Source organism: Tinamus guttatus, unplaced genomic scaffold, assembly GCF_059628265.1.
Source record: "Tinamus guttatus ecotype Peru unplaced genomic scaffold, ASM5962826v1 Tinamus_guttatus_pri_ptg000156l, whole genome shotgun sequence".
NCBI lineage: Eukaryota > Metazoa > Chordata > Aves > Tinamiformes > Tinamidae > Tinamus > Tinamus guttatus.
In genome coordinates, this window is record NW_028288690.1 from 906207 (window position 1) to 928475 (window position 22269).

At 44.3% G+C, this 22269-nt stretch overlaps 1 protein-coding gene across 2 annotated transcripts in view; it reads left to right on the top strand.

Annotated features, from left to right (window-relative positions):
• The window catches only part of TPD52 (tumor protein D52), a 107469-nt gene that overhangs the window by 11672 nt on the left and 73528 nt on the right, over positions 1–22269 (top strand). Inside the window, exons 2-8 of one of the 2 annotated variants that reach the window (XM_088522741.1) lie at positions 12043–12158; positions 13413–13561; positions 13936–14037; positions 15028–15054; positions 18915–18956; positions 20335–20383; positions 21276–21402. In XM_088522741.1, the coding sequence (XP_088378867.1) occupies positions 12043–12158; positions 13413–13561; positions 13936–14037; positions 15028–15054; positions 18915–18956; positions 20335–20383; positions 21276–21392 (602 nt within the window). In that variant the 3' untranslated portion in view covers positions 21393–21402. Of the gene's footprint in view, positions 1–12042; positions 12159–13412; positions 13562–13935; positions 14038–15027; positions 15055–18914; positions 18957–20334; positions 20384–21275; positions 21403–22269 lie in introns of those variants that run through there. The other variant, XM_088522742.1, reaches the window with a different exon arrangement.

Here is a 22269-nt window from a genome sequence, read left to right on the forward strand (position 1 = left end):
ATAAAAACAAGCCATTCAGTGCAGTTGCCTTAATCGTGGATTGCTCCTGCGTTATTCCCTGAGCACTCGCATGTGCTTCCTGCCCCTTCAATGGGATGAAGAGCCGCAGAGAGATTCAAGCCGCACATCTATAGTGTGACCAATTTGTGGCCATGGCAGAATGTGATTTTTGAGGTCACTTTGCCAGTATCAGCCTTTGGTTTGTATTAGCCTGGAACTGTGGGGGCGGCCTGTGCTGCCCATCTGGTTGTGCCATGTGGTGAGTAACACAGGCAAGTAGCAGCCAAACTTGCCCTGGAATGGGATGCTTCAAGGGTCACCCTGATGCTGTTGCATAGGTGACAGGCAAAATCCTGGACTTCTAAAAGACCAGGCGATATGTGTTACTTGGTGCTACAGAGAGAACAACACAGATGCTCTGTTCCCAGATGAGAGATGCCCGATGGTAGAGGAGGGCTGTGTCAATGGTAGTGCTGCTGGGGAGCTGGCAGCAGTACAGAGACGGTACTGGCAATGTGCTGCTGTGGTATCGCTCAGTGTTAGGTCTTCTCTTCCGAGGTAGAGGTGGGCTGGCCTAAAATCTACACTGTGTGGGTAGGAAATACAGATGAGCAAGAGCATACCACACAGAGGTCAAGTGCTCGCTGTGGCCTTCTCAAGCTAAGTCTAACTAGATGTAAACCATGAACTTGGCGTAAAGTTGGGATGCGCAAACTGCTTGAAAGTGTGTTTCCTAACTCATTTGTCTTTTATGGGCTCCTCTGTTCGGATAAGCTGTGTAACTGTCTTGATGTCTTGCTTTAAAGAACCTCAGAGGAGGGCTTGTTCCCTGAAGGATTTGTGGCAGAAAGCATTACCAGTGTAAAGATGTGATTTGACTACATGATGAAGGGGATCAGCAGAGCTGGTGTGGGTTCTTATGATCTGGGAGATTGTCAGGACGTATATATGTGCACATCAGCTGTGCCAGTGTAATTGTACCGCTGGGTAGGCAGGGTTTTACCACTTCAAATAATAAAAAAAATAAAAGAGCAAAGATGTTAATACTATTTCTATGCAGTGTGCTACTTGCAGTTACTTGTCTTGTAGCAATTATGCTTTATTAGCCATTATGCAATTAAAACCAAAACAAAACAGATTTCACTTGTTTGCTAGCACTTGTGTAAATCTTGAGCTTGTTTGATCAAGGCCTGAGAGGGAAGGAGAAAGTAAGTTGTATTGATTTGCAGGTTGCCAGCTTTGCTGGCAAACGTGTTGAGTTACTAAACAAGAAACTTATTTCTTTAGTGGACAACTGAAAAGCGAGCCTGAGGACACCAGGCATTCAACTTAACCATGCAATAAATAACTTCTGGGTAGAAGTTTTAGCAAAAACTATCTATTTTTACAGCTTTATAGTCACCAAGAGCATGTTGTGGCCTCAAAGAAGCCATGTACCTTCAGAAATCAGAAAGGGTTATGCCACTCAAGAGGGACCACTTCCAAGGTAGTGGTGTCCCAAGAGCTTGAACATATGAGAGGGCTAGATTCAGCTGTAAATTTTCAAATTTATTTCCATGTTTTTAAAATCCAGCTTAATATACAGCTTAATATACTTAATAACTTGGGGAAGGGCATTCAGGGAGGTGTGAACAGCTTTCTAAAACATGCTTGACAAGAGTCACTCCTGCTAAAGGCCTGAAATCGCTGATTAGGCCCAAGCTTATTGCTCCCTCCTAATCTCTTGGTCACAACGTAAGCCAGTCCCTTTTATGTAAATATAGGCCTCCTTTGCCAGAATCTGGCAGAACCGGACTGGTCAGCTGCCTTATCTAACCCAGGCTGAAATCAGAAGAGCCTCTGCTGCTGTAGATGTCTTTACTGCTCCTGTCAGCCATGCTAACACCTCGCTGCACTGTGGAGACGTGTGGAAATGCGACGTCTGCCCTGAAGTGTCTGTCCATGCCTTAGTCTAGAAAGCACGGAATAAATATGAGGCTTTGCTTGCTTGTTTTTTCCTGTCATCTGGTAGGCATTTGCAAATCTAATTTAAGCGAACAAAGCCTTGCCGTGCTCTTCCCCCAAGTTGGGGCACCAGGACTTCTCCTGTTCCTGGACAGACTCTCCAGTGCTGCAGGTTTAATGACCTCGAGAGATCTGAGCGAGCAGAGTGACTCCGTGTCGCCGTCCTCTTCATCTACGTAGTAATGCTGCCAAGCAAACTACTAGCTCCTGCAGCACAGTGAGGGAAATTAGTTTGATCACATTCTCATCCTGAGCCCCATTGTATCAAGCCGTGAACTACTTGGTTGCTTATGTGCTTTTCACATTGCTACCTGTTACATTTTTTTTGTAGTAAGTGGTGTACATTTTGTGCAGGGCTAAAACCAGATGCAGACTGGGTAGTTGCATGGTGGGAACTGGTCTGTACCACCAAATACTCTTTCAGTGCTTGACGTATAGCTTAGACTGTGAAGAGTACCTTTCTTTGGCGATTAGCCTTTCAAATATCACAGTACATGACTGAAACTAATTTGTAATCAAATCTAATTTGTTCTTAAAATATCCAGTATCAGGGTAGGATCTGATAGCATAGACTTGGAAATGTGGGCTATTCTGGAGCTCTTTTTCAGAAAAGAAGTCCCTGGTGTGTAGCGTTGGGTTAAGAGTATTGCCATGTCTACTTGTCTAGCAGCAAAATATGCTGGAGTGTGGATCTACTCCTTCACAAACAAGTTCTGAGGAAACTTGTCTGAGTTTATAATTGGACTGTGAGAAGGAATGGGAAGAGAAGAGAACTGCTCCCTTCACTAAGGCACATGCGGGCTGATGGAGGCGTTAAGTCCTGAGACTCAGCATAAGAAAAGAGCAGCAGTAGCAACCCGGTAATCCTTAACACTCAGATGCTTTCGTGTTGTAGGATGAGACACTACATGCTGGGAGAAGACTGAGCGCTCTAAAAAGATTTTTTTTTATATGTATATAATAGGTTTAAGTAGAGGCAGAGTTTACTCTTAAGAAAACTTTGGAGAAGCTAGTTGTGTATGAAGAGCTGTGTGGTCAAGGCTGTTACGAAAGGGAGATCTGATCCAGAGAAAGTCCGCGAGGAGACTGAGATAATGAGATTAATATGGTGGTGTTGGATGAGGCTCTGCCAAAAGACAGCAAATGCCAACGATTGCTGTAGCTGTGCAGCTTTGCTCCTGTCATGAACAAATTGTAGGGGCTGGAAGAGCTGTGGAAGGGAGGCGACGGCACACAACGTTGACTGGAATGTGAATGCACTAATTTAAGGCTTAGCGTTTGGCTTGCTGTCCTATTCCTTCATTGTATCTTTCTGTAGTAAGTTAATGCTGTTTTTAAGGTGTTGGAGCAGGTGATGAAAGCTTTCACTCATCTGTAAACATGGTAAGAGCTTAAAGATCAAATTGATACTCTAGGACCTAGACTTAAGATACTTAAGTGGCAATATAGCCCTTAACATGGCTTATGTCCTATAAAACTCAGTTGTAGTGGGGAGAGGCAGTTGACTCTCTGCCTGCTTGGGAGCTACCTGGGAAAGTTGAGTGAGGCACTTCTGTGTGTAGACGTAACATGAACACAGGGCATCCAAGACCATGGAAGCAGCTGGGTAGCAGAACTGTCACTTGATGAGTCTGGGATTTTGTGAGTTGCTGAATTAAGTGGCTTCGTCCAAAGAAGGTCCAAAATTTGGATCTTGTTTTAGGGTAGCCTCTGCTTTCCCCCCTTTCTGAGACATTTAACTCTATGAAACACTGCTGAATATATCGTTTAGCTTCTTCAAAGGCTAAAGATGGAGCTTGATTTTCACTATAAATGTGTTTCTTTTAGGGAAAGAGGGATAGAGCTTCCTTGTGTTCCTCTGCGAGACCTCAGCATGCGTGAAAAGCAGCCTGTGCGCATGGCTGCCGCGATGTCTGACCCTGCTCAGCCACCAACAAGAAAGAAGTCTCTTAAGGCCTTGTTTACATTGCTGCAAGTTCCCGGGGCTAATGTTGGGACTCAAGTATGAGGCGGCAGGCAGTTGGTTATCTGAAGAAAGAGCTCAATGTGTGACACTGGGCAGGCACGTATCCGGTTAACAGTGTTTGCTCCATTTTAACAGGTTTTCTGGCTAGGCAGAAAGTGCCCTCCCTCGTGCTATGTGCCATGCACAATCTGTGCTAACTAAACACTTACCTGGGGAAGCTTCAAACATGCTCCCCAACCTGAACAGAGGGGATTGCATTATGACTAATGGTAGGAATTGTGGTAATGCTTTGCTGAACCGTGCTGAGCCTTTCTGAGCCACTTGGTGACATTCAGTTGAACTTGTCAGTAATTGGCTCAATCATCCTTGACAGAAGGAATCCACCTTCATGCCAATCTTTCAAACGCCAGCTTCTAAAATGGCCTAGGTGACTAAGTGATGAGCTCTTGGTTATCCTGACCTGCTAAGGACAAATGAGTACTAAGTGGCAGAGGTTTATACAGCACAATCTTCAGTTTTACTCTACCACATAGGGAGCAAAAGCCCACTGCTACTTGTCTCTGGAGCAGGTAAGTCCCGGTCTTAGGCTTTACAGTCTCTTGAGGTTCTGGTTTGCTGCTGCTCCCTGTAGTAATCTGGGTTGCAGATGCAGGGAGTGGGCTTCCTATACCCGACAAAGACCAAAGTTGCTCAATTATTTAGGATAATTAAGTTAAATAATAGAAATCTAAGCTTAAACTTGAGCTCTAAAATTCAGGTGTTGCAGGAGAAAAGCAAGGTACGTGTAATGGGGAATGGTTTAACAGCTTCAGTTTTGTATCGAGCCCTTCCTGTGTGCTCTGAATTACTGTGAAGGGTGGGGAGAGACGAAGGCTGCTCACTGGGATACGTTGGTCATGGGAGGGCGTTGCTTTAGAAAGGCCTGGTGGTAGGGTTGTTTGCCAAGCTTAAACCTTGATTCCTGCCATTGCCTGGCAGCATTCACGCTGTGGGGAACAAATCAACTCGTCAAAAAGCTTCATCCTGCAGAACAAAACCTTGCTTTTGAGTCCTTGTGGATGCTCTTTTTTTTTTTTTTTTCTTCTCCTTCCTGCAGCGCAATCTTGCTTTGCTTCCTCAGGAGGGCTATTACTTAAATTTGGAAGCTTCCCTGGGGGAGAAGTTCCTTCCTCCTCCAAAATGTTCCAAGCAAGTAGCTAACAGGATCCATCTTATTCAGACTGTCTTTATGAAATACAGGAGAAAGCTCCTGGGATTTGTATCCCAGCAAACCTTCCCTTTAAACTTGAATTTTCTTCCTATCTGTCTTAGACTTCATGAAAGATGTGTTAGAAGATCAGGCCTGTACACATGTCCGTTTGACCCATAAGCAACGTGTTTGCTCTTAGGCTGGCAGCCTAAATGTCTCTAGGGACCTAAAAGCAAGGAAGAGTACCGGATTCTAGGAACAGAAGACACTAGCAAAACAGAACACAGAAAGCTTTCTGTAAGTAACTGGCGTGTAAATCCTGAGTCCAGGAAATGCCCTTGGCTGGGGTGGGATATTCCTGATCATTGGTAGGCATGAATGAATCTTCCGAAGGTGTTCCCTTTAGCAGCTATTTCTGATTGTTGGAATGTACCAGTATTGGGCACTGTTACTTTCAGTGACCCTCCAGGGTTGTGAGAAGTCTGAGGTGGGAGACTGAGCTTCTTGGATGAGACTTGGGCCTACTTTGATCTCTTCTTCTGTGTCAGGGAAGTGGTGGTAGAAAATATTCAGCTTTTCTAGTATGGCACGTCTGATAACTCGCCACCTTGTCCACACCTCTTGAGTCACAGGAGGGGAAGCTGCAAAGCAGAGTCGGTAGCTATTCGTATTAGCACGTTTTGATGATGGGGAGCACTGGCAGTACGTTACTTCGGCTGTGTTTAATGTTCTTCTGTTTCTGGATGGTGTAAGTGGACGAGGTGACCAGAGCTCTGATCCTCATCACGCGAGCAGATTTTATGTCTGCAAGCCAGAAAGGCAGAAGGATGTTGCGTTTCTATTTTTTTTTCTCTTCGAGTGTGTTTGGAATAAAGCAGAGAACGATGTTTCAAGTTTCTTGCATCTCCTTGTTTTTGTGAACCTGCCAGCTGTCTGCACCAGAGGCCGATGTAGCTTTGCAGTCTGGAGGAGCTGTTCCTTTGTTAGCCTCCAGTGGACATGGGAATTTAAAACTTCGGAAAGAGAACAGTTCCTTCCAGCACCCCTAAGGAACACGGCGCCCAGGCTCCGCTTGGCTTTGTGTGGGGGGCAGCTTAACGTCTGATTACCACAGCTCTGTCTTCGCCGCAAAAAGGGGTGTTTGGAGGAGGAGAAGAGCTCCCGTTGGGTCGCACTGCTGCGTGTGGGACACAGCTGAAGAACCCAGGCAGAGGTGTGGAGCTGGCAGAGTTTAGTTCAGGGAATGATCACTTCGTGGTAATGGTGATCTACCTTGTTAGCAAACTTGCCTCTTTTTTCAATGAAAAGAGCTGATGTCTTGGAAGAAAAAAAAAATGTAGAGAAGCTCTGCAAAAGCAGGCTGAGTGCTTTCTTTAGGTAAGAAGCATTTCAGTTTCCCACGCTCTCTGTTGGGCTAAATCTTGCATCTGACTTCATGCTGTGGATTTGTCATGTAACTTGATCTCTCTCCACAATATATGTGCCAATGCATAGATAGATACATTTCGCGGGGAACGTGCATTCTGGTGTTACTGGTTCCTGCCGAAGATGCAGGAGTGCTTAATAACCTTTTACTTAAAAAACCTCATACCCCAGTATGTTCGGAGTCCTGGGCACCTTTACCATCGTGCACTTTTTCTTTAAAAAACAAAAACCCATAAAACCACCACCACCACAAAACTACTGGTCATACTTCCAGGGTACCCTTCAGAGGGGAGTGCTGCTTTGTCATATTCCTGGGGGAGCGTTAGGGGGTGATACTTGGCTGGGGAGGCTGGATTCTGGCTTGGGACTGTTTCACCGGTAGAAGCAGCTGGAGAAACAGAAGAGCTGCACACCCAGAATTTTCCATTAATCAGAGGAAAAAGTCCTACCCAGATGGTATATAGAATAGATTATGGCTAGTAATCCTTTTGTGTCCCAGAAGATTAAGGATATCCTGGTGTAGTTGCGGTCAGCTGACTTTTTTTTTTATTTAAATGATTGAAAATTCTTGATGTAATTCTGAGGGGGATGAAGATCCTTTTTCTGGAAGCCTGTGAGCCGTGTCCTGCCAATGTTTGTTGAAGGAACGGTCTGTTTAAGTCCAGCCCCGGTTATAAATTTACAGGAACTTAACCTCGTGCCATGTAAACAGCAACGGCGAGAACATGGTGAAGAAATTGCTTGCCAGATGGCTATGCCCAACCTAGCAGAAGGATAAAACTCAGCTGAATGCAGCGAGCGCCCTGTGAGGACGGGGTGGATTTGCACGCCTGGGGCTGGCTTGGGCACGGAGGCGCTGCCAAGGCCGGGATGAGGAGCCCTTTCCCGGCGGGAGAGCGCGGCCGTGCCCGCTGACGGGGCCGGCATGGATCTCCACGAGGACTACGAGTCGCCGTTTGACTTCAATTCTGGAGTGAACAGGAACTACCTTTACCTGTCGCCCGGCATCAACATTTCTCCGCCTGGCTCGCCCGTGCTGAAGACCTCCGGTAACTTCCTCATTTTTCTTTTTAGGAACGGCCCCACGGGAGGTTTTAGTGGCTGCTATCTGTTGTGAAAGTGGGGGGGGGGAAAAAATCAGGAACTTCTCAATTTAAGCAGCTGTGCAGTTTGGCTGAAACTCGGTGGAAGGGCTGTTTGTGGAAAGCTAAACGAGCAAAAAATTAGGAAGGACTTCTGCAAGATTGAGATAACTGGCCTAGTTTGACTATTAGCTCTTTTTTTTTTTTTTTTTTTAGTTGGAATTGCTTACTTCATAACTTCAGAGTTCTCTATATTTTATCTGCTGTTGCCTTAGTATTAAATATCTCCCTGATTAACAAACTTACTTTAAAACCATCACTGTGTTCCCCCTTGCATTTAAAAGGCTGTAAATCCTCGTGCTGTAGGTGCGTGTCCCCGAGGCAGCGAGGAGCAGCATCCATGAAATGCCCAACCATGCTAGTTTCCACTTGATAAGCTGTTGTGCCAAACAGCCATTTTTTACCACTTTTTTCCTTTCCATGCTACTCTTATCTGCTGCTAATTACCCTCCTCACTAGGGCTGCACATCTTGCTTTCCGGAGACTAGTTCCCCTTGGTTCCTCTGAAAGCAGAGGATGTTTAGCCCTGCCTTGGGGGCAGCAAAGCACAGTTGGCAGCAGAGGGGTAGCCTCGTCATGGGCTGCATCCCTCAAGTCTCTCTCTAGAGAAGCAGCTACAACCCAGATGAGCCCTGCAGGAGCTAAAACTGCTCCATCAACTGAGTGAATGATTTGGCCTCTGCACAGCAGAGTTCAGGCAGTTTTGCCTTCAATTCCTGCATTGCCCCTTCTTCTAGAGGGGGAGAAGCTGCTCTTTGGCTCTAGTAGCAACACATCAGGATCAAGAACAGCCTTCCTTTTCTGTATGTTCACTTTAAATGAGTATATGGTTCTGCGTTTGGGAGAGCCAGAGAGTGAACTTTCCTGAACTGAAGAAGTACTCGTTTGCCTCTGGGAAAGCACTTGAGTTTGTTCCTACGTGTTGCAAAATGAGTATGCTCTGTAGTGCTGTCACTCCCGCGATTGCTTAAGTGTTTGAATGAGCTTAACAATTTGTAACTTGGACTTTTGAACTCTGCGAGCACCTTCTTTTTTATTTTTTTTCTTTAGTTTTGCCAGCTGTGTGGTGACTGCCAAAATATTTATTCTGCCTGACAAAAAATATGTCTGTCTAAAGATTAAACTCCAAATGCTGCTCATCTAAAATGGCTATTATTTCCTTGAATGACTGATGTTTCTTGCTAGTCTTTGAATGGAAAGAAAAAATGGTAGGCGCTTCAGGTCAAAACAGAGTGTGAACTTGGGTTGGAGCCAAAAAAAAAAAAAAAAAAAGAAAAGAAAAAAACAAAACCCCTAAATCAACCAACCACCCACATCACAAGCATGTTTCAGACCAGAAGATCTGGGTGTAGGTTGAAGGAGGCTCTACTGCTTTGCCTGCTATACAGGCTAATAGGGCATTAAATTTTATTTCCCTGCATGTTCAGGAATGTGTTTTTCAGAGTCCTGGTCACCTGAATTCTCGGTGGCTTTACATGGTTTGTTTCAGTCCATCTAGTGAATGGAGAAGATGGAGTCTTAGCACAGGCTCCTTCAAACTGACTGTAACACCAGATAAGACAACAGCATTCCCAGTACTGGATTTCCCTCTCCAGGCTTTTTCGCTGCATTTAAGAGACGTGAAGTGCCGGCGCTCAGCGTGGTTGCAGCAGCAGGAATACCAGACCCCGAAGGAGGTGGTTTGCTCCTCTCGCATCCCGCGAGGAATAACGCAGTGAAAGGTAGCAGGTCGGGAGCCGGTAACGAGCCTTCTGCAGGAGAAGGGGGAAGAGCACACGTGGCAAAGGCCGTTTTGGCACCGGACTGCGGGGAAGCGTTTCTGCCCGCCGGCTGGCTGCTTTTCGCCTGCTCCCTGGCCCTGCACCCCATGTACATGTCCAAGGCGCGCGGCGCATCCTCGCGTAGCAAGCGGGCCCTGGCCGGGGCTTCCTCGTCTGTCGACACCAGTTCGCAGAGTAACTTTGGGTCGCAGCCGAGGTGCTGCATGGGTTTGGAGGCTGCCTCCCTCCTTGATGAGGCTGGACAGCTCTTCCTGCCTAGCCGTGGTGCTGCAGGTCCCCCCTGCATCCTGCAAGTGTGGAGGAAATGGGAGTAAAGCAAGAAGCAGGGATGCGAGGCGGGGTGCCACAATAAAGGCAAGTGGAGGATGCCAGGGCCTAAAAATGGAATTGAGGTAATAAACCACAAGGAGGAGATGGCAAGAAGAGGGGGAGACATGCAAGATGAGGCATGGAGGGCTCTGCCTAGCAGAGATCCTTTCCTTCTAAAAGGATCTAGAAGTAGGAAGGGGAGGGAAGGTCTTTCCCTAGCTTCTTAGCTAAAGGATCTTAAGATGAGTGTAAGCAGCAAGCAGCACAACTCCCCTGGAAACACTAGTTTTCTAGAAGTAAGATTTATTCCCCAAATAGAAGCTGCTAGTATGTGAGGCAATCCAGCATGTTTTCCTCCCGCTGAATTTACTTGATCTGTTTTCAGTGGGATAATCCCGATGACTCTTCATAACCAGATTGAAGAGACTTTCAGCTGGATGTGCTAATGCTCTGTAGTCTGTGATCTTTGGTACTTGCAAATTTTCGGAAATCCCTTTTGAAATGGTAAGTTCTGTAGCCTCTAGAGGGGTTGCAGAGCTGGAACCAGGTCAGCATTTGGAAAGAGATTAATGTAGAGAATCAGGAAAAATGTGGTCGGAATTGTTCCCGTTTTTCTTCTGTTGTGGTAGCTAACAGCACAAACTGCAATTTAACAACAACAGAAATATGTTTTCGACAGCTCAATGTTAAGAAAAGGATAATGGAATATTTATATAAAGTTTGCAAGGTGTGAATTTAGTGCTATAATGCCTGGTGCCTGTCTGTGTCTGGTTTGGACACTAGTCTTAAAACATTGTTTTTTTACCCTAGATAGGGTTTTTTCACCCTAGATGCCTGTCATTCAAATGTGTCAGAAACCCTTTATAAATTATGAAAAATGTGGTATAGGCAGAATGGATTTAAGTCATTTTCTATACACTTGCTTATCTGTATACTGCATGGCTAACTTCACTCTGAAAATGTTCTGTCCATGTCGCAGTATAGAGAACAAGTATTCTGGATATGAATAGAGGCAGAAAATACACTGTTACGGAAAGAATTTGTGGAACTGAGCTTTACTTGACTTAAGAGAAAAAAAAAAAAAGGACATTCATTTTTCAGGTTTGTCAGCTGCTAGGAGCAGGTTTTGTAGAATACGTGCAGCTACTCTCGGCCTGGGAATATCTTCTTTTTCCCCAGACTTTTTAGTTGATTGTGTGGTAGTTATGTGTTGTCGAGCCTAACAATGAAATGATAGAGTGGCCTCATGGCTCATTGAGTTGTCTGACTCCTGGACCAAGTGGTATATGCAGTGCCAGCAAAAGCTGCTATAATGAGGATGGAGTTTCATGGTTAATCACCCAAATGACTAGTCAGGGTATGTTACCTGGTGTGTCCTCATCTTGTCGGGGTAAGTATGTGCCCTCCCTATATGAGGGGAAAGAGAGAGTGGTGCTTCTCTTGCTGTACCTTACACACTTCAATGTTAGCCTGTTTTTAACAGTGTAACTAGCTAGTACCTGGAAAAGGTCTGCACATCTCTTTCTCATTTCTGGCTTACTGATTTACACGCAACTGCATTAAAAGCTGTTGCAAATGGAGCCGCCTTAGTGTGGAGGAGGAAAGCAGCGGGTTACCTGCAGTTCAGCAGCACTGGTGCCGTGGTGGCCAGCGTGCTCCCAGGTGCAGGGGCCGCTCCCGGGGCTGCTGCGCAGGGCGCGATGGTTCCTGCTCGCAGCGCGGCGCCGATCTGGGGCAGCAGCGTGCCACAAGCAGGCCGTTTCCTCTGATCCAAAGAGCAGTGAAGGAGGGAGCCTCTGTGCCGGTTTTGGGTGTCCTCACGCTGCCCGAGCTTCAAGACGCTTGAGCCAGGTAGGGCAGCAAATGCCCAAACTGCTGCACTGAGCCTGCCTGAGAAGCGCTGGCCGGGCGAGAGCGCTCTGCAGCCCGGGGTTCTGCCAGCGGGACGGGCCGCGTCGGCCCCTGCCTCTTCCCAGTTGTTGTGTCGTGTTCCCTCCTATGGTCAGAGCAGAGGTTTCCGAAGCTCGTGTGGGATGACACTGAGCGCTGAAGCAGTTGGCAGAGCAAAGCCAGGGGATGCCCCCCTGTTCCCTGCTTGGGGACCGGGCTCCGGTGTCCCCCCACCCACCCCACCCCTGCGCTGGCACAGAGGGGATGCGGATAACATCTAGCTGCAGTCTCTGGCAAACGTGATGATGTGACCTTTAATGGTTTATTTACCTCAAGGACTGCTGCAAACTGACTCTATACCCGAGGTTGGAGAGGATGCTGCTGCTACAGTCGGTATGTCAGAAGTGCTGTCAGAAGAAGAACAGGACGAACTAAGAAAAGAACTTGCTAAGGTAAATCTGCTAGTGTCTTGGAAAGAATTGTCAAGCTGGCCTAGAGAAGGGAAATCTGGGGTAATGCTGTTATTGCGGTGACTGAACATGGCGTTAATGCTTTGCATGTTCAGCTGGTGCCTGCTGGAAGCTGCGTGCAGGACTTCGGTGCATGGGAGGAGGGAAGTGAAAGGTGCCATGGAGAAGAGCACGTCCCGTTCTTCCTGTGGGAACTGAGCTACAAGTACTGAGCACGCAGGGCTCGAACCAAAGCGTATAAATGTCCAGCCCAAAGCGTATAAATGTCCAGCCCTGTTCTCTCTCAAGTGAGAAAAGGGTAAATAAGCTGTCAAAGAGCACGAAGATGGAAGCTGAAACCAAGAATTGTCTCAACTGGGGTGGAGTGACTGGACCTGTCCTTTGCATGGACAGTTTGCAATAATATGTGTGCACTGCCTTGCTAATGACTAACCCTGTAACCATTCTTATCTATAATTCATAGTAGCAGAAAAAATATTTAAGATCAAGTTAAAGCAACATTCTTCAAAGGAGGGCTAAATGTTTGAACGGGGTGCATGCGTTTCAAAGCTGATAAACTTGAGCTGCATAGAGTGGGCTGGCTTTTCTCCTTTGTAACTCCATGTGACTTTAGGGATCCTTTTGTGGTCCCTAAAGGATGCATAAGACAGAATTTATGCCTCAGATTAGTGTACCAGATTTAGACATGAAATGCCAGCGTAACTATTTAATGCAGTATTGGTTTTAGTCCCAAGGATTATTCCATGCCAAACCAATCACTTGAGGATTGCGGGAGAAGTCTGATCCTGCCACAGTTCATCGTGCTGGACAGAAGTCCTGAGAGAGAAGGTGCGCTGAAGATGATGTTTCTGCAAATAAATTTAAATGAATGGCCAGCCTTCCATCTTAAAAATGGTGGTCCAGTCTGGATGAGGAAGTGGGGTTGGATGGATGTCTGGTCTAGAGAGCTATCTTGTCTCTTAACTCTCCTGGTTTTTAGAGTTACCAAATTCCTTTTCCATGTTACAGTAACAGGAACAGCTGTAAGGATATTTCTACGTGACCAACTGGCTCTGGTTGTAAAGTACATTGTAAAGTACATTGGATTTCCTTTTCAGAAATTTGAAGCAACTGAAACATCATTAGAAACACGTCAACTTCTTCATGACCCATGCTTAGCAGATGGTTTTATAAACCTGTAGCTAAATGGCCACTTAGATCAATTGTTATCTTCTATCCTCAACTCTGCTGCCACAGGTAGAGGAAGAGATCCAGACGCTTTCACAAGTACTAGCTGCCAAAGAGAAGCATCTAGCAGAAATCAAGAGGAAGCTGGGAATTAACTCCTTGCAGGAATTAAAGCAGAACATCACCAAAAGCTGGCAAGATGTCACGTCAACGACGGCGTATGTATAAGTTCATGGTAGTCTGTGTCAGCTGCTGGGGTGAAAATGGTGTAGCTCTTATTTTGTGTCTAAACTTGCTGTTCTTGTGGGACTGGATGATGCTAAATAGATAGTAGAAAGTTAAACTCCACTAAAAAATACCTGGTTAAATCATTGTAAGCTTCCTCCGAGTCATCTCTTGGAAAATAAGAATGAGCCACTATAATATGGGAGATGCTAACACACTTCTTGCCAGGCAGAACAGAGTATTACTCTGCTGGTGCCCAAAGTCCCCTCAATATATATCTTTGGGTTTGACAAAAATTTAACTACACTAAAAGGTTCCTTATGTATTCTATTAAGATAACTGCAGACCTAATTTTGTTTGAATACAGCTACAAGAAGACCTCAGAAACCCTGTCTCAGGCTGGTCAGAAGGCCTCTGCTGCTTTTTCATCCGTTGGCTCAGTCATAACCAAGAAGTTTGAAGATGTGAGGTAGGTTTCTTTTACTTTCCCCAAGCAGTTGCATTTTTGATTTACACAGCCGATCACTGAAATAAGCCCATGCTTTTAACATACCTGCCTTTTTCCAAGCTAATATGTCAAGAACCCTCAGCATCTGTTTTAGGAGTGCTTAATGACTCGCAGCCAAATACACTGGTGTGTCCTCACTGTGCAGAAACGTTGAGTGTGTGTGTTTTAAATGTGGAAAAAGAAATGACTGTGCCATTTCCTCCACTGCTCTTCTGCTTGGTCTTTTGGTAGCGTTGCAGGCATTGGTGCCTTTGCCTGTCCTTGCACATAGCATCGTCATTCCTCTTCTCTGGCTTTCTCAGTCTGTGGAATGCTACCCTTGAACTGTTTTCTGGTGTGTCTTGTATGATATTTGCATTCCTTAAGTCATGTTTGTTTATTTTTTTTTACGCTGTTCTACCTCCTAGAAATGGCTGGATTTTATTACTTTTTGTGTTTGTTAATCCTAAGCTAATCTGGCCTTCTCTGTCAAATAACACAGCCTTTCATGCAAAGCAGGACAAGTTGGTGGTTATTTTTAGCAGTATGTTATGAGCTTCATGAAATATCTTCCTGAATGTAATTCAGTCATATGCTTAATTTCCCCTTTTTACTTCATTATAAGTCTTCATATACTTCATATATACGTCTTGCTTCATATATAAGTCTTGCTTTTGGCATGTATAGAACTGCTTATCTCTGGTTGTAATGTACCATGAAGAGTACCTCAAATTTATTTTCTCAATTATTGAACAAATCAGAATCATGTTATAAGCAAATATTGTTGCAATGGAAAACAATGTAATAAAATCAGCCCTCTGCTTTGAAGTGCTGCCATTAACCTCTTTTTTGCTTTTCTAAGACTAACTGGGGAAAAAAAAACACTGAGGTGCAGCTACACAGTTAAATACTTTGCTTCAGATTTATCAGAACTTCCTTTCTCTCCCTAATGCTTACTTTGGCATTGCGCAGACTGCAAGCATTTTCACATTCCTTTAGGTAAGGTGGGCACAAGAACTGTCGCTACTGAAATGAAGCATGTAGACAGACTGTCTCCATTAAAATCTTTTGTCTGTAAAAGTGACTTTCTCCTCCAGTGTTAGGAAATGCAAAACTGTAGTTCTTGTCATGTCACGGAAGATAACTGTTCACGTTCACTTAGTGAGTGTCCCAGAGCCGGAGGCTGCGAGGATACGTAACCAACGTCACGTGCTTTCGCCCTCTCTCCCATGCGTGTGTCCGCTCGCTCCTCCTTACACGCTCACCCTGTGGGTCACCTGCTCTTTCTCTCCATCTCTTTGTGTGTTTTTTTTTTTTTTCCCCTTTTTCCTTTTTCTTCTCTTCCCCCCTTCCCTTCCCTCATAAGAAAGGAAGCTGTTAAAATGGTAGAGACAGGACACAGTTTGGAGGTCAATGGCGTGCAGAATTCCCTCCTTTCTTTGTTTGCATGGTGTTTGTGCCCTGATAGGATAGCAGTTTCCCCTCCCGGTATCTACTGCAGCATTGTTTAGCATGGTGACTAATAGTCTAGTAGAGTCTAAATGCAAAATAGTTTATGCATTCTCTGTTCATAGTTTGTCCTCTGAAATTGTCCTTACCCTTGAACAATTCCTTTAGCAGCTCCAGATGCTGAATAGTTCAGTTACCTCGTCTGGCCTGCCTTTTTTCTACTTACTTTAAGCAGATATTCAGTGTAAAGATTTCAGTAGTTAAATGTAACAATGCATAAGCTTATGGTATTAAGGCTGAAAGTTGAAAGCTGATGCTTGTAAAGAAGTAGTAATAACTTGCACTTAAAGGATGATACGCTTATCTAAATGCACGCGTGTGTAAAGGGAGGCTGCATAGGACGTATGATCTGAATTGTGACAGATGTTACAAGAAGTACCAAATAACTCCTAAAGTTGCTGTGGGAGTCAACATGCATGAGAAGAGCTGCGTGCAATAAGGAGTGCTCCACCTCTAATACCTTCTCCTGCCTGGGTGCTACTGCGGTAACTCAGTCTCAACCCCTTCCATGTGGCCAGAGTGAGGCTGTCTCTGAGCTGGCTTTCTTCTCGCTGTTTGCTCAGAGCTAAGTAGGAAGAAAGATGATGGGATCATAAAACAGCTAAGGTTGGAATGATCCTCCAGAGGCCACCGAGTTCAGCCTGCTGCTCACTGACTAGAGGAGGTTGCTCGGGAGCTTGTCCGTGTAAATTAGAAATCTCCTCAACGGTGGCTACTCTATAACCTATTCTGTGCAGCAAATGCCATATGCAGGTCTCTGTGCCCTGTGAAGTGATTTTGGAAGCAGTTGTAGAAGGGAAAAAGGCTGCTAGTGGATCTGAAATTAAAAGTAATCAGAAAGACAAGAAGACTTGTAGTGCAAAGTCAACACATTATTGAATTTTTTTGTGCATGCTTCCTCTGTTTCCTCTTTGTTATGCTGAAAATTAACTCTGTCCCCTTATTAGGTTTCCCTTGATACTTTTATTCCCCTTTGACCGCATGAATGCGCTGATTAGCTGCCATCTTTCTGTAGCAATGTGGGAAATTGCTGAGCTGCATGCTGGTATTCTGCTAACTTCTGAGCACGCAGTGCAGGAGAAGTTACGGAGCTGAAGTCTTCATCCTTGTCCTGTCCGGAACTTGTAGAATAACTTCCTTTGTTTCTTTGGAAACTTGATGTGATCATTAACTCCTAAATGTCATCATTTATCAACTGGAAGCCTAACTATTAACTAACAACACCAACTAACTAATGCTCATGGGTTTATGCACAGGGTCTGTGGCATGTTTTAACTGTCCAGGTTCAAAATGTGAATCAATGTAGTAACTATAAAACCCTTGTGTGTAGAGTGCTAAAAACTCTTTAATGCAATATCGAAAGCTGGAGAGCAACTTTCTGTGGCTCTCTGATTTTATTCATTTTAAGCTGGGGGGTTGCTCGTGATTGTTGTAAAATGGTCTTCCAGTCTTCAAACTGCCCAGCTTTATGACCTAGTTCAGTGAGTGCCTTAATGTAGCACCCCAGAATTTGGGAGGATAATTGGAGTTCACTTCTTTGGAAAGTTTTGCAAAATTTAATCCTGCTTTTTGTGCGCTACTTCAGAATGGGTGATGATGGGGGGAACCAGTTGCAGCGCACCTACCTAGTGCAGTTCTCTTGCCATGCAGGTCTGTCAGTGCTGAAAATCCATGTTCTCTTATGGCGAGACTTTGCAAAACAGATTCTGAGTATACGTAGGCTCTACAGCAGTGAGCTACCTCTTCCAAATGTACAAGCTTTTATTACATGATCTGTGTGGGACTGAATTCAGTTTCTTTAGACAGCTGCTGGAGCGAGCTCTGCAGTATGCCAGAGTAGCTGCTTTCTGTGCGAGCAGGTTCGCTGACTGTGAGGTAGAGGACAAAGCAGGGATCCTTCTCCCTCTTTAATCTTAAACATCAGCAGCACTTCAAGTGGCTGAGCGTGGCTGGACAATGAGAGTTGTTCAGTATCAGCCTAGCCCTGTGTTAGAAGTTGCCACGTAGCAAAATCAGAATTTCTAGTAATCCACAGTGCACAAGAGGGAGTATAAATGACACCCCAGGAGGCAGTCATCCTCGATTTGCTTTGGAAAACATCATGGGAGCCAAATGACCCGGGAAAATGAAAAGCAGCAGGAATGGGCCGAGGGGAGAGGGGTGAAACGTGGCTAGATGTTACTGACGGGGGCCAAACGCTGTCCTGCCACAGGAGGATTTGGCTCCGAAGCATAACGTGCCCACGAAGCAGTCTTAAACTCTGCATTCATCTACCCCGTCATAAGGGGACCTGTTCACATGTGTTGCTGTTATTCTGTATTGTACCAATGAGCCTGCTGAAAGGATGCCGTAAAATTCCCTGTGCAGTGACTGTGGAGCCTTTTTTGCTTGTGTGAGACACCTTCCGTTGTCTTGAGATACTAATTTGAGTTTTGGAGGTGTCGCACAGGTAAGATTTCCCCACCCCCCAGCAATTGCTAGCCAAGGATTCTCTTGAAGTACATTACAAAGCCTAATTATGAAAAAAATGTTAACAGTTTTTCTAATTGGTATGTGTCAAGAAGCATTTCACATGTTAGCCTAATTTGTTTCAAGAGTAAATAAGCATTTTCCAGAATATGTAACTCATATGGAACTAAATTAGATTTCAGGTATTTTCGAAACTATCTGGGAGCTGCTTAGCCTGTGTTCACTCAATCTATAGAAGTACATACTGTAACTGAACGAACAGTAAGAGTCTGGCAGTGCTGGCATGTTACCGAAATTCTCCATTAATTTAAGAACAGGGTTGCGACTAGCACAGTCGGATACAGCAAACAAACTCTTCCCCCTAGGTACCTTTCTCTTAACCTGGTTTTGAATAGCTGTTGATGTGACGGCTCACTCTAGATAAATCCATATTCATTAGTATGGAAATTTCATACTGAATTGGGTCAAGAAGCCTCCTGAATGTAGGAGTAATTCTTTCAGTGGGAAGATTACTTGATTAAAAAGACTTTTGAGTATTCGCTTTCTATTTGATACTGTCCAAACCAGAAATGTAGTTTTTAGTTGCTCATGTTTCTGGTGTAGAAATGTGTTTTTGTTGCTCAAAAAACCTAACTAGACTGTTGCAGCTATGCAGGCTATGAACTTAGTAACAAGCATGTTGCAGCTTTTGCAGTGTTGTACTTGCGTGTGTGCATGGCCAAGCCATTAAAGCCAGCAGGCAAACATAGAGTTGCTGTGTAAGAATATTTTGTTATTTACTAAAAGGTAGTAATCCAGAACCAGCTTTCTAAGCAAATTTCTTCTCAGGAGATCATTCAAACTAACCTTTTGCTTTCTTTTTTCTTAATGCTGCCACTTAGTATACGCTCCATACAGCATTCAATTAGCATGCCTATTATGAGGTAATGTATGTTAATTCATGTTGAGTATGTTTACTTTCATGTGTGGAATAAAGTCAAATTTAATAAAGTAATAAATATCACCTTTTTTTTTATTTGCAATGAATTACCAGTACTAAAAAATCTGGGGGAAAAAATTTAATTCTGCTTAATATTAGTGGTTGTTGCACATCTGGATTGCAACTAAATGTGCTTTTTTTTTTTCTGAGCTAAGAATTGAAACATTTTTTCCCAGGTTTTCCTTGCCCATTAGAAATGTAGTGTCCTGCAAGTTTTGGAAGACAGTAGCTTAGGAATTATTTTAGAACAGCCTGTAAAAGTGAGGAGGAAACACTGTGGGTTAACAAAAATTCTCTTGCTTGCCTCCTCTCTGCTCTTGCTTGGCTCTGTGAGCCTCGAGTGTGGTCTGATGTTCTTGCTGATTACTGAGTACTTTCCTAAATGAGAGCTGCTAAATGTGGAGGATCTACACGAATGCCAAGCAAGGGAGAGGAGGGAAGCTTAAAACCACTTTCAGAAAAGCCTCCTCTCTTTCATATCGCACAGTTCTGCTTTGCGGGGTCTGCTATGAATCCTTCGTTCCTGGCCCACTGAAGGAGCATTCCCTGTCCCCGCAGAGCTGAAGGTGCACAGGCCATTGCACGGGTTTGCAGGTGGCACTGATAGTTAATAGGAGACACTGCAGCTCTCCAGAGCTCCGCGCTCTTTCAGTGGCCCTCAGCACTGTAACTCCTGAGCTGTCCTGCTCTTCAGATGCAAAACTTGCTGTCCGTGATCACAGCTGTCCCCAGCACTTAAAAAGCAAGGGGGAGGCTCCCGTGATTTTAACACGTTAGCAGAAAATGCCAATGTGAACCAGGGTTTGTTAACTGAACACATAGCTTATTAAACTGGCTTTTTTATAACAAGCAAAAAAAGCCCCTCTTACTGTAAAAAGCTTTCTTTAGGAATGTGCTAGCCTAACCAGAAGTGATGATTGAGCTCTTCTGAAACACACCCTTTAAGCGAGAGGCCTGTGAAACTGGTAGCAAAAGTAAATTAAACTTTAAAACACCTCCTAGTTCTCCTTTCTGTGCTTTGATGGACGTTCCTAGCGCTGAGACTGGTGAAGCTTATTTGTAGTGCGGACTTCTATTATTTTTATGAGCTCAAAGGAAAAAATGAAGTGGAACTTCAGTATATTTGAAGCTCAGTTTTGTACTACTCCTGGAGATTTGCATCTAAGATTTGCATCTAAGCTATTTTTAGATTACTCTTAAAAACAAAGAGAAAAGAGTTGAAAACATAACAGACATGTTGCCTTTGGAAAAGCATTTGTTTCCTTGTCTTATGATATTTATAGACTAACTGGAGCTGATTTTTTTTTTTTTTGTGTCCCTAGAAATTCTTCAACTTTCAAATCGTTTGAGGAGAAAGTTGAAAACTTGAAGGTAAGCATTACTGAAATGTCTGAGCTAATGTGGGTCTGTGCATATGAGGAAAACACTTGAGTGGACTTAGATAGCTGGTTTTTTTTTTTTAGTCATAGCTTAGATGATTTCTTTTTAGGTATTGGGGCTTCTGAGTTCAGTAATAGGAGAAAATAAAGTAAGCATCCTGAGCCTCTTGGAAGAGAGTGTCCTTAACTAAAAGGACTGTCTAACCTGTGCAAATGGCTAATACAATATACTTAGTTTTATATATTCAGAATAGTCTAGGCTTTTATTTCCAAGCCTGCCTAAGTATTAGTATTCTACACAGGTCTATAGCCTGGGAGGTTTACCTTACATTTCTGACATAAGTATGTAAGTATTTAAATATCCACAAGTAACTTTCAAATCCAAAGGCCCTAAGCACCAGGAACAACCATTCATGGCTTCTCCAGTTAAAAATAGTCACTGAGTGTAATAGGAATGAGATGGGAAGATCGCAGGATCTGAGAACTCAAGATGTGTTACTAAGACTGAAAATTGTTCAGGAGCAATAGAGAAGTTTTAACTCAGTGTTTCGAAGCCTACCTGGCTTGTAAGGCTGCGTGGCCATATCCACTTTTCGCTGAGTGTATGTGTCAACCTTCAGGCTCATTACAATTTAGAGCTACTTTGTGTCCCCTAATTGTATCTTGAGGCTAAAGGGAGGCTGTTAGGTTAATTTAAGCTGCTGCTACTGATTCTTCTCCACTTGTCTTTTGTGCTGTTGTGGAGGTAGCCCAGGCTTGAAAGGTGCCCTACTGAAAACACTTAAAATAACTTCTTGATGCAGAGGTGCTGTTTTTATGTAGTTAGCCGTGCTCGGTGTGCCAAATAACTGCAATTTTATGTTGAGACTCTGCCTGTGTTCCAGTCCAAAGTTGGAGGAAGCAAGGCCGCGGGGGGAGACTTTGGAGAGGTTCTGAATTCTGCCGCCAACGCGAGTGCCACAGAAACGCTCGCGGAGCAGACGCAGGAGGAGACCCCCTGAGCTCCCGGCCACCCGCTGCCAGATGCTGCGAGCAGAAACGAAGCACACGCGTAACGTCCTCTGCGCTCCTGCCACCAGATGTGCTTTTATCCAGCACCTTCCTGTTTTACCAGATTAATTGATATCCAGCTTGATCGAGGGGTCGAAATATTTTTGAAACTAAAATATATTGTTTGGGGTTTTGTGGGAGAAGGGGAATTTTTATGCCTTTCAAGCGTTTAAAGGACTTTTCCCTAATTTGAAGGCAGCCTTTGAAATATAGCATTGAAAAAGCTCTTTGGAGAAGTTAATTATACTGTACATATACTGTGGATACGTAACTTCAGTCTGTAACCACTGTCCAACTTAATCACTGTCAATCTACTTCTGCCAAACTGAAGCTTGTTACTTCACTTGCTTGTGATTATTTCAGTTAAGTGTAGCCTCCATGGGACATGCAACCAGGAAGATCGCTTCCAGCTCACGAAAGGACTGCTGCTTCAACATGCCCAAGTTATTCACAGCAGCATGACAGAGGCGGAGGAATATACTGTGTAGAGAGCTTGTTCCTTGTATGACAGATGCAGCTAGGGTTAATACACAACACCTGAAATGTACTGATTTCTCTGTGGGTCATCCGACTGGGAAGTTTTTGGCCATTGCAGATGGAAGCAAGATGCCTAATGGTGGTTTATCAGGTCCACTAAGCCTACCCATCTCATGTTTTATATGTGGTCTTGAAGTGTGGAGATACTTATCTGAAAACTTTATTCCATTGTGAGTAGATTCATCTTAAACCACACCTGCTGGTGCCCTTTTTACACTAATGAAGCATGAAATGTAGGCATAAACCTGGCCATGAGGGTGTTTTAGTTTTTCTTTTTTGGGCATCGGTTGC